The sequence below is a fragment of the Vanellus vanellus genome (assembly GCF_965231255.1).
Source record: "Vanellus vanellus genome assembly, chromosome: 1".
In the NCBI taxonomy this organism is placed as follows: domain Eukaryota; kingdom Metazoa; phylum Chordata; class Aves; order Charadriiformes; family Charadriidae; genus Vanellus; species Vanellus vanellus.
In genome coordinates this window covers 32749599-32762448 of record NC_138905.1, presented here as the reverse complement: position 1 = coordinate 32762448, position 12850 = coordinate 32749599, and the positions used below count along the sequence as shown (strand labels likewise).

At 44.9% G+C, this 12850-nt stretch overlaps 1 protein-coding gene across 1 annotated transcript in view; it reads right to left on the bottom strand.

The window, feature by feature from the left end:
- The window catches only part of PDZRN4 (PDZ domain containing ring finger 4), a gene marked incomplete at its 5' end in the record, with an annotated part of 254213 nt that extends 242957 nt beyond the window's left edge, over nucleotides 1-11256 (bottom strand). Inside the window, 3 exons of the mRNA XM_082491421.1 lie at nucleotides 4074-4178; nucleotides 7971-8057; nucleotides 10597-11256. Coding sequence (XP_082347547.1) covers nucleotides 4074-4178; nucleotides 7971-8057; nucleotides 10597-11256 — 852 coding nt within the window. The remainder of the gene's footprint in view (nucleotides 1-4073; nucleotides 4179-7970; nucleotides 8058-10596) is intronic.
- Nucleotides 11257-12850: the final 1594 nt, after the last annotated feature.

The window sequence follows — 12850 nt, the reverse complement described above, 5'->3', positions numbered from 1 at the left end:
TGCCGTTTTGTGATTTGGCAAACCTACTACAGAAGTTTCAGCCGTGACTATAGGGCTTTGTCTCCTAGGCAATGTGAATTAGCAGTAGCTCTTTTTCCTCAAATTGATGAAATACTGCTCTTTAAAAAAAAAAAAATAATGTCCAAAATTCCATCTGGATTGCAAATTCTGTCCTGGTCATGTTTTTTATGTACAACACTGAAGTGAAAAGACAAAATCAGCATATCCCACTTTGGGATACAACGGTATTTTGCAAAACGCTGTGACTTATAGAATGAAAGAGGACTTGAGAAAATCAGTCACTGTTTTTTTCCAAAGTTGGGCTCAAAACCAGAGGAGATGACATACCAATTTCCATAAAATTTAATATTATATAAAAAAAAAAAAAACAAACCACCAACTCAAAACTAGTATAAAGAACTAGCTCTGAATGGCTTGTTAACTAGGCGTTAACTAGTGCACTTTGAGCTCTGGCCAATGTGGTACCATTCGTATGTGAAGTTGAATTGACTGCAAGCTGAGAGAGTAAAATTTTCCTCCATATGGAAAGAGCTACTTCCAGTATTACTGCTCAGGACTATAAACAAGTATAAAGAAAAGCAGCAGGTAAAACACTTCTGTGTATCACCAACATGGCCAAGGATCACAGCTGGTTTATGCTGCCTTGAGGAGGATATTAGCATTAGCAAAGACGAGCAGTGAACTTACTCGGTAGGAAAGATTTGCATGAAGTGAGGGGGAGATGAAATGATGCGTAGCTGTACAACTGTAAACCTTTCTAAACATACTTTGTATTTTCTCCCATCAGCAACCAGATTTCTTTGAAAAAGCGCAGACTAACAGACAGTCCCGTGCGTGGCTTGCTGTTTCTCTCCTCCCGGGATTCACAGGCAGGGTGGAAAGGAAGACAGAGATCCAAAAGTTAGAGGTCTGGTGGCTTTATATCACTGCTCATATCCAAGGCTTTCATGTTGGGAACCGCAGATATCAATGCTGCATCTAGTTTTATGAGATGCTTTTTATAGTGTGTGATCAGTGTTTAGTCCTGGCACACATGCTGCACTGTGTTAATTTAGGGAGCTAGATTTTTGGATAAAAACTCTTGAAAGCAGCAGAAGACCATGACATCTGGAGGAACCTGCTACATAGAAGTAATCAATGAGGAAGACTTGCTCCTTGATGAAGAAATAATTATCATTTTTGGCTTGTAATAAGATTCCTCAAAGTAAACATCACCAAAGTGCTGTTTGTGCACATCACTGTCCCAGGGCAGCTTTACACTGCATAAACGGGTCTTTTCTCACAGAGGAGTTAACCTTGAATAAAGAGGGCAACGCTGTGCCTGAAATCTTCTGTTTCTCAGCAGAACAGTGAAAGGGATCGGTGAGGGTCCTGTGACCATACCCCGTGAAGAGCTGCAGCCCCTTGACACGGGGTGCCTGGGACTGACACCCTTCACCTCTCCCTGTCACCCTCACCCACCACCACCCTGCCAGCCCACAGGCATCTGTTCCAGTTTTCAGGTCCTCAAGCACAAAATACGCTCACCTGAGAGTAAAGCCCACAAAAACACCAACGTTTTTCAGACAAAAGAGTTAAAGAGGCTCTATTGCCCATATTCTGGGTACAACGATCTCAAAAACCTCCGAGAACTCAAGTCATTTGTGTGGCATTTTTACCCTTAGAATAAATACCTTAATAATGAAATCTGATTTCTCCCCTTGGCACCCTTTCAAATACCGTAACAAATATTTGGCAAAGTGGCTGCCATACATAATGACGTATATAAAGTAAAAGGCAGCAATACTTAATGTCTGCCAGTCTTGCCTCACATTTCCAGCTGCCAATGCCATAGGACTGTGAAATCCATTTGCTACACTAGGCTACCCACGAGATGGTCATCTGAAATGTGCACAACTCACTGTCGTCAACCACGTGCAGCTAACATTTGTTAAACATCTGATAAAGCACTGAAACAAATTACCTTCTTTATTTAGCAACACGCCTTGAGAACAGATTTTCTCCTGATTTAATGGGATAGTTCTGTCCATTATCCCATTAGCTACGCATTGCTAGAAACACCCCGGGCATCACATTGCCAAACAACTGACTATTAAAGGCTCTTCAAACAACATCGGTTCCTTCTGCTCTTGCTTATTGAAAAAAGGTCTCATAAAATATCCCCCATTAGATCAGATCACCAAATGAGTGAAAGGCAGGCAATAATAAGAAGCCCCACTTCCTATCAACTTTTCACCGAAGCTCATAATCTGTGTATCTGCCAACATTTTTGAAGAAGTTACACCATCCAACTTATTTCCTCACAGCAAAAACCTTTCCGATTGATCCTTCACAAAGGAAACAAATTTCAAAATACTGAAACATTTAGTAAAATATTTGGCCTAACCCTGTACATTTTTAAAGGCTTGGCTGAATACAAAAAATTATATACAAAGCTGTTGTATATTAATATGGTGAAAGTGGTGCTCCATTTAGAACTGTATGCTAAATTGGATCTATAGTTTCTCATAGAACTGAAATCTGTACATTGTTGGTAGCAATTTAAATATCAGTATGATTTTATGCAGCCAAAATTCTTCAACAAATAAAAATCAAGCATCAATTATGGCGGCATTTTGAGAAATGCTGGTTTGTGACTTTGTTCTTTCTTCCTCCAAAACCACTCCGTTTTGTCTTAAAAATAAAGGCACTACAAAAGAACAATAAAATAAAGCAGGAAGTGTTGAGCAAATGAATACAACTATGTAGCTGGTCACTCTGTACAAAATAAAATGTGGTGAGTGAAATGGTGATGTCAGAAGAAAATAAGATTTTTTTAGCACAGGGCTTCTGTTACAAAAAAAATATGGATGTGAACGCTTTTTGTGTATCTTGGGGAGAGTTACGCTGCAAGTTCAGTTTTGCTCAGCCAACTTGGTTTCTACTAGAGACGCAGGTATGTGCCAGCTAAGAGCAGGAGCTTTCCTCTTCCAAGAAAATACAATAATTTGGTTTCACGCGCTGCTCTAGGCTTCCAACATTAAGAGCAACGCCAGCACTCAAACGCTCTTGGCTTATGTTTCTAGTCCTTAACGGCGAAATAATGCAATAAGCCAGCAGCAGCACTACGCGTTTGTCTCCCAATCCACTTGTTTCGTGTGTCTTTGTTTGAAACCCCGTCCAACTGGCAAGTTCACACAACGATTCTGAGCCTCCCCTAAACCCAAGGCTGGAGTGACGTATCCTAAACAAACCCAGCAGCTACTGGTACGGGCTGTCATTCAGAGAGTTGTATTAGCGCTGCGATGTGAAATGCAGTTTTGACAGCACCCTAAGGAGTCTATTTCAGTGACTGTTTGAAGCTGTTCCTTCGAGACCTCTTAGCTAATTACGGTTAGACGTGTAGGCTAGGCAGCAACCTATTCTTCAGACTGAGTTACTGATTTTTTTTTTTTTTTTTTTACAAACAACTATAGCTACTTTATGGGAAAAAAAGGCATACAACGCGAAGAAACTTCAAAATTTCCATGCTAGCGTATTATGTGACTGGCAAAGAGCTATACTGGTCCTGGTGAGAACAACAGATGATCTACTGATCATATGGCAGAAAGCACTTTCTCTAACCGCTTAAGAACTTTCACGGCACTGTTTACCAGCACAGCTTCTCCGCAGTGTCCCAGAGTCACAATGGTAATACCTCCTGCACAGGGCAAACCCAATTTCACTAAACCAGTGAATTTCTATAGAGTCATTTGCCTTCTTTCTCAAGTTAATGAAAACAAATACAAAATGCCTCTCTTGCTTCCTATTTCAGTGTCTACACCTTTGCCTCGCTTACATCAGCTTAATCCCGAGACCAATACATTTATTAGTTGTTGGAAAAATCCATCATGCGTCTTCACACCTCAGAAATGTTCGAGCAGCTCAGTGTACAAGAATCATGTTTGGACACAGCAAAAGAGGAAAATTACAACATACTTAGTGTAAAAACCATCAAATCCTTGATTAATCTGATAATATAACAGACTAATCCACTGGTGGGTTTTAGTTGTGGGTTTGTTTTTTTTTCTTACCTCAATAATCTTGTCATGAATTTGCAGGCCTTCTGCTTTGTCTGCGGGTCCATTTTCCAAAATCTTTGACACGTAAATTCCCTCAGCAGATTCCTCCTGATTGTTCTGTACCAGGCGATAGGGAAGTTGCAAAAAGGGCCACATTAGTACAAGAAATGAGACGGTACTAAAATCAGCAGCAATGAAAAATGCAAATCCACCTGAAATATGCAGCTCGCTTTTCTAGCGAAGAATTAAGCTCCTTGGGATTGTTTTGTTTTTTTTTTTTAATTTGCTTAACACAAACTAGTCATTAATCAAAAGGACAGAATTAATTAACTATCCCAGCATTTTTTATAAGATTAACCATTTACTTCTGGTTATTTCTAAATTTATCTAAATGAGACACGGGGTGCAACGGTAACCAGATCCCAGCAGAAATATTTAAAGCAGACCTCAAACTTCACAGCTGACAGTGACTAGTACATAAACACACAGAGGAAGATATTCACAACAATGGATGCACAAGTGTTTCTCTCAGGAGGGAAAGGGCTCCTGCACTACTGCTGCTTATAAACTCTTTTTTCTGCATTTGAAAATAAAGCTCCAAGGAACAAAGTGACTTTAGTTAGCTGGCATGTAACGGTGACAGGATTTGGTTGGAATTGGTTAACCTCATAAATCCTATTCACATGGGAGATTGAGAACTTGCTCAACTGTGAAATCCATACAGATCAGCTGTGGACAAAAAGAGAACCCACTTCCAGTCGATCTCTACACGTTGCTAAGTACAACGCACATGAAGGTCAAATTTAAAGCAGATAAGTTATCATCTACCACAGATAGAATGACATACCTGATGTCATTGCACGTGATAAAATTACTTCACTCCATCGTGTGATAGCTTAAAATACTTTTAAATCATTATAAATAAAGAAGTAGTGACAAGCAGAAGCTGCCTACTTAAAGTATTTTTAAGTGTTCATACAAATAATAAACTACATAGCAATAAACGAAGGAATCTTTTTCCAGATGATTTATTCTTTGGATAGCAGTTTATATGATGCTTGTTTTCCTTCTGTGACTGGTGAATCCCTAAACAGCAGCATGATTCATAGGTGTATAAGGCGTAACAAAAAATGGAGCCACTGTAGAACATGCTTTACAGTATGTGGCAACTGTCCTATGGAGACTCAACCCACGTAGATTTCAGGTTAACAAATATTTGTTCAACACCATATTAGTCAGACTATGATTTCATAAACTCCTTTTTTTTTCCCTTTGACACAGAGATGCAGAGGTGTCAGGTAAGAAGCAAAAGGGAAACTTATTAATGGTTCCAGCAATATTTTGAAGTGATGAACAGACCTCCACTGAGTTCCCACCTAAGCAGTGAGAAACGAAACTCTGAGAAAAGCAGCATAATAGCCATTAATGAAAACGCAGGAGGGCCACTGTTTTTCCCTTAAGAAAACAAAAGGCTGCATTACAGCACCTTTGCCCACATAAAATGGTATTTTTTTTTTCCACAATAAATTTCATTGGATTTTTCACGAGCAATGTATTACTCGGCAAGAAAAAGCATATTTCAGTGTGGCTTGTGGTCCCCATTGGTAGCACACGATGGTATCCACCAGTCCTGACATGAGAAACTGGGTGACTACAGGAGCCCCAAGCCGTGCCCCCAGCACACACCTCCCTCCAGCCCGGCTTCGCTGAGGTGTCCTTGAGGGGGTGACAGCCTCCACAGCCCACTGTGTGGGACAGTCCTCCCAGCCAGCCCGACCTGGGACTCAGCACAAAAGTGGGGATCAAAGCAGCCTTGCTCCATTAGAATAATAATCACCTCCCAGAAACACACGCTTGTGTGAAATGAGTACTTTCCTGACAAAAAAAAAAAAAAAAAAAAAAGACAAGCTTGTGGTGAGCTGTTCCTTTCCTCTCCTCCTCCCTTCAGGTAAGAGGTTAACAGTGGGGAAGCCTATAAAGGGCTGAAATGAAACACAGCCAACAGAAAGTATGTATGTATCTTCCCCGAGTCACCAAGAGTCACCTGCTTTCCAATGGGAAAAGACCTGCATTGTATTTATAAAACACAAGTAACGCACGGCGAAGGAACACATTCCCACGTAGGTGACTAATACAATGACACCACTCTTCTGCTCTTCCGCTGTGAGAGCCAATGCTTCACCCAAGGGCACTTTTTACCTGAACAACCTGCATGTACAGATCACCTTCATGAACCCTTTTTGTCTTGTTACCAAACAATTCCTGCTCCAGTATTTAAGTTTTTGAGCAGAATTTTTTATTTTCATTATCTGAATCAACTCAATCCTTTTTTCCTGTTATATCCTTTGGCTCCAGCTATGTTGAGCCAGACCTTATACTGATATCTGGGAACTCCCGATCAAACATCTGTACTATTCACATTTATCACAATGAGAACAAAACAAAACAGAATTTCCGAATTAAACTTCAAAGACTCAAAAACCCCTGAGCCCCACCTCTGCCTCACAGCTCCGCCAACTTCTCCAGCTATCAGTGTTAATGGAAGACCATGACCATTTCCTTTCTCCGGTCAGCAGTTCTCTCCATGAACAGTGCTATGAACTTTCATATATTTACCATTTACTCCTTAAACTTCCAGAATATTCATTCAAAAAGCCTAACAGTTTGTAATATAAAAAACTGTTCCAGTATGCACTGTCAGCATGTAAGTACTTCAGAGAAGCTCAGCTGCCATCCCAAGAAAGCTGAACACCATGCTCCCTTTTCCCTGCAGTTTTCATACAGCTGTAAATAACAGAAATCACACTGCAATCCGAACTAAAGATTGTCTGGACTTTGTTACTGGTATACTCAAAATATGGATATAATCAAAGTGCGTGTATTTTATCTTATAGCCACCTGTTGTCTCATCCTTCCACTAAAAAATCTAAGAAACCCTCGCTTTGGATTTACAGCACCAACATTTGATAACTGCTGGTCTTCATAATTACCCGCAGGGAACAGGAATTCTGCAGTGCAGACAGTGAACTTCTTAGGCTAATGGGAACAGACTTTTTGGCACCACTAAGTATAGCTTCAGAGCAGAAGATTGCCAAACTAACAGGGTCCCATTCCCCTCCTCAATAATAGTAGGAGGTTACAATTCTCCCACTTAACAAGAACCTGATCAGTGCATAATTGTTACCAAGCCTTTTTAATCAACTATTAATTTTCCAGTTTAACAGGTTTCTTTACCCTTCACATGTAATGACAGTCCTGATTAATGCTTTTGGAAGGATGAAGTAAAAAAAAAAAAAGCATATTCTTATGCATGTTCTTGGGGGGGGGTAGTGATCCTTATGCATATTCTATAGTTTCCAATGAACTTTCTAAACCTAGACAGATGACACTAGATTGATTTAAGATACAAGATCGATGAAAACTCAGTTTCAGTTCACAAAGAAAGAAAAATTGAAAGCAGGCATTTGAGAGCAGGACATGTGCTTAAACTATCTGAGCTACAGAAGCAAATTTTCATCTCTCCTTTAAAAGAAAAAAAAAAAAAGGCAAGCTGTTTCCAAAAATTCCAATGGCTTAATCCTGCAACAATGACTCTTATAAGCAGTCCCAGAGATTTCCATTGAACAGTTTGCATGAATACAGAGTACTCACACGGGACTTGAGTGCAGATCAGCCTGAAGTTTTAAAGCCAAAACAATGGGAACACCTTTCCTGAAAATGAAAATAATCCAATTCTCACAAGATTATGTATTCAAAACAATGACTCCAATTACACCTGATAATACACAGTTCTTCTACCTGTGGAGCTGATTCCCTACCTACTGTCATCAAAAGTAATTCTTATTACAAACAGTGTATATAGTAACAGAAAGTATGGTCAAAATAACCTACAGTAACTTTTCTCATTACCTGATTGGGTCGTCCTCCTATAATATTGAATCCCAAAGTATCATTTTCTCGGTGTAGCATGATTGTTAATGGTTTGGGTTCTCCTCCCTAAGAAGCAAGAGGTGAAATATTGTTAAAGAATACAGTCTCAAAAAGAAGATCTTAAGTGAAAGCACTAATGTACAAAAGACTTTTAGCTGGAGAATATGTAAGATAAGGCTTAAAGGAAAATTAGGCTGAAAAGATAACAAAAGACTTTGTACTAGGAAAAAAAAAAAAAAAAACAACAAAGGAAAAGTACTGAAAAGTAACAAGTAACACCTGATTATCTTCACTGCCAAACAGAAAAAAGTGCAGGCTTTTGGTGGGAAGAATGCTCAGCATCACTGAGAAAAAGTCAGAGCTCCAAATGTCCAGAAGTCTCTAAAAAATTCTCTATGTGTGTCAACGTTTCAGACATTAAACATATAGGTTAAAATTTACAACATTATAATTTTCAGACCCCAAAGTCCTAACAGTTCATATTTCATAGCAACTTTCAGGGAAGATTCACACAGAAAATGAAACCCAACTCTTCATTCCAAACTTTCACTTCTCTCCTAAAAAGAAGGAAACCGAAACCATATCAGTAAAAAAGCATTTTTCTAAACAAGGTTTAAAACATAAAGCAAACATTCAAAAACAGTGATGGAGCCAAAGTTAAAAATGAAAAAGAGAAAGAAACCTTTTCCTTCAGCGGAACAGGTTTTAAAAGAAAAATATGAGCAAAAAAATATTTGCAGGCTTTAGCACAGCACGTTAGCTTATTTTACCTTGTTCACATATGATAATAGTTACATTTCAGGAGCCATATTCTTCACAAAAAAAACAACATTGCATTCATCCAGCATTGTTAGGTGTTTGTGTTTGCCACTCTCTATAATTTAGTCGATTAATATAAATTTGACACCTAAATAAGGTATACCTTTCTAAGCGTTCAAAATACAACACTTAACGCTGAAGCCCATATTTTATTAACTGTGACAGTGAATTTTTTTATTGCCGCATGATACATTTGATTTTAATGAAGTACATTTTTACTTTATTGATAGTTTTTCTTCCAAATGCCTGTTTTATTCATCACCCTGGTCTCATCTGCAAAAGAGATTTCTGAGCGGCAGTACATACAGCAACACCTACCGGCACTGCTCAGAAATGGCAGATGCTCCGCTACTGCTCAGGAGGAGCGATGCCTCCATGCCTCTCCCCACACCTCCTGCCAACTCCTTACCGAAAATCCAAATCTCTCTCCTCCCTTCTACAGCCACTGCTTTTCTCGCGCACCTCACAGCCCTCAACTGTCCCTGCTCCCCAGCTTCATATGACCTTATCCCATCTGCCAAGAGATGAAGCAGATGTATGAGCACACCTCCCAGAGCCAGCAACCTAAACCTCGTGGATTAGTTAACCAAAGGAAATTAAAAAAAAAAAAAAAAAAAAGAAAAAAAAGATTAAATACTCAAGTCTCCAAACACAAAGTTTCTCAATGCCACAAAGATGCATGTTTCTAGGCTCACAGGTCTCCTGGGAACCACAGCCCCTGTCCCGTTTCCCATGCTGCAGTCAGATGCACAGTACACTACATCGCTTCAGGAGCGAGTTTGGATGCTCATACCTTTTCCTCCTGGGATTTTGCTTCCCAAGGGTCCATGAAGATTTGGATAAAAAGAAAAATTCTTTGCATTAAAACACTCCTCACCACAGCTGCAACCAGAAGTGCCAGAGCCTGCGAAATGATCTTCCAGCCAGGAGTTAACACTCAAAAAAAGTAATCAACTCCCTTATAGCAAGTTAAACCAGCTCATCGGTACTCTCGGATGGTTTATTTAGCCTAAAGGAAGCGAGTCACTATCCAAGCAATGTCATCAGACCTGACACAGAGACACTGGTCTCTGCTATCAACAGTGTCAACTGTTACTCCATCCTACCAAACGAGAGAGACTTTGCTGTCCTTTCACCACCGTTTCCAAAGTTTACAATAATTTTATGCTCCTGTTTTTTCAAGACAACTTCTCGGCTGCGCAAATAAAAGTCAAAAGCCAGCTCCATGCCCCTGAGCTTCTGCCAGCCCCAGCTGGAGCAAACTGGGCAGCCACAACAGCCGGCTCCCGGGCGAGGCGGGGAGTCCTGATGCGGACGCCCTGCCGTTTGCCGGCTGCCAGCCGAGGAGCGAAACCCTCTCCCTTCCCGCCCGCTTCCCACCCTCTCCGGCCAAGCGAGCGACGAGCCGCCCTCGGCCACCGCCGCTACCGGGCACCGCGGGTCCCATCACCGCCCGGGGCTATCGGCCACCGAAGGGTACCGAAACAGGGACCGAGGAGAAGCGTGTCCCCGGTCGGGGCTGGTGGCTCCATCTCCCTGGGGGCGGCGAGGGACGGGGAGAAGCGGCTGGCACCACCCGGGTGATGATGCGCGGGAAGGAAGTGGGGGGGATACGGGCTGAGTGCCGGGGCGGACTTGGGGGTGACTTCCCCACCCCCGGGGGGAACACCGCTCGCACCGTCACCTCGGCGGGTCCCTCACAAGTTGGGGACGGCGAAAGCAGGTCCGGGGAGAGGATGGCAGGGCCGGGGACGTGCCGCCCGCCGCTCCCCGCGGCCGCACTCACCTTGCCGGGCTGGCTGCCCGCCAGGTCGCGGGTGATGCTGCTGATGTGGCTCATGTACTGCCCGAACTTCGCCTGGTACCGCCGCGCCGTCAGCTGCACTTCGCTCTGCAGCGCCGAGAGCTGCGCCAGCAGCGACTTCTCCCTCCTGCTCCAGCGCAGGGCCTCCCTCTTCACCTCGGCACCGGGCTCCGAGCTGCCACCTCCGCCGCCGCCGCCCCGCAGCGCCCGTAGGCACCGCTGTCCGCCGCCCGCCCGCGGCCGCCCCGCCGAGCCTCCCCCCGAGCGGCCGGGGGACCTCCCGCCCCGCGGCTCCGGTTCGGCGGGGCCGGTGGCCGTCGGCCCGTAGCGGCACGCCGCCAGGTGGGCGGGCAGCTCCCGCAGCCGCACGGTGCGGCCGCAGCCCCGCGGGCTGTAGTCGCACTTGACCTCCAGCTTCTGGACGAGGCTGCGGAGGGGCAGGACCGGGCGCAGCTCGGCGGCCGCCAGCGACCGGCAGCGCAGCGGGCAGCGCCGCCGCCGCGCCGCCCAGGGCAGCAGGCAGCCGGCGCAGAAGACGTGCCCGCACGGCGTGGACAGCGGCTCCTCCAGCACCCGCCCGCACAGTTTGCACTGCAGCTCCGCCGCCACCGGCGCCGCGAAGCGCGACGGGTCGAAGCCCATGGCGCGGCCGGGCACCGCCAAACTTTTCGGCGCCGCGGCCCCGGCCCGGCCCCGCCGGCGCTGGAGCCGCTCCCGGCGGGCGGGCGGTGGCGAGGGGCGGGCGGAGGAGCGGGGCCGCGCCGGGGGAGGCGGGCGGCAGCGCCGAGCTGGAGCTCCCAGCGGCTCTCCCCCCTCCTCCTCCTCCTCCTCCTCCGCCACCACCACCACCCCTCTCCTCTCCCCGGCGCTGCCGCCCCACGCCCAGCCCCGGCACCACCTCCGCCCTCCCGGGGCATCCTCGCTACGCGGCGGGGAGAGAGACGGAGGGTCCGCCGCCGCCCCCCCCGCCCCGTGCGGGTACCGTCCCCGCCGCCGGGCTGTGCCCCCGGCAGGTCACTCGGTGCTGGGCTGTGTGTGTGTGGGGGGGGGGGGGGGGGGTAGGAAGGTGACAAGCTGCGAAGCAGCGGGTGGTTTACGCTCTTTTACCGCTGCACGGACATGCCGGTAAATAATGTGCACGTGTTGAGTGTGCCTATTTCATCCCTCTCTTAAAGGCTGGCTGCTCTTTCTGCACTCCTGGTTTGGGATATCCATCAGGGCACAGAAAGCTGAAGTCCCCACTACTAACGCTCTCTTTGTTGCCGCACCGAAAAAGAAATACAGTCGGGATAACAAAATTGCTTGTCGAGCTCCCTTAAACAACAACATATGTATAAACAACACTTTCATTTTAAGAAAAGCTAAAACGCAGCAAAATCTAGAAAGGCATAGTTAGGATCAATAGCCAGCCTGGATTCTACCCTTTCATTGCTGCACAACCCACAACATACACTGAAACATGAAACCCCTAACACATTCCCCACATAACTTTACTATTGAAAACACAGGGCCAGATTGCTGCCCCCCAGCCCTGTGGAAAACCTCCCAGAGGAGAGCGGCATGGAGCCCTCTGAGGGGTTTCTTCAGTGAGCTCCTTCATGTGTGGGTCAGACACCATCGCTTCTGGAAAAGGACAGCAGGTCTGGCCTGTCCAGGCCCAGATTATAGGATGTTTTCTGGATTGAGGACTCCTGAGGCAGAGCCAGGCTGTGTCCTCACCAATTCTGCAATTCCTGTCTCAAACTCCGAATCCCAAGAGCATCCCTCTGCGAAAGCCATCAGGGCTTTCGAGACCCACTAATGAATGGTTCTTTTCCATGGCTAAGAAGACAATGTGAAGGCAATGCAACAGAAGCAAATACTCCTCCCTGTTTCCCAAAGAAAGAAGGAAAACTCTGCACACCCCTGCCCTTAGAACTGTACCCGGGACCAAAGATCTCAGTTACATCTACCCATAATTTGCTTAACAAAAGTTTCTCATCAATTTTAAACAATAACAATTGGCTATGCCTCACAGAATGTCAACAGACCCAAAAGCAACCTACCATTTCTGACTTGCCGCACAGAACCCCACAGTTTCAGTTGGATTACCACGGCTATAAAATAAATAAACAAATGAACTGCACCATCAAATAGTCTCTCGTCTTGGAGAAAATCCACTATAATACATTATACAATATTTCATTGCAGATCAAAATCACATTCTCTCACACACGAAAAGGAAATCAGACACCCC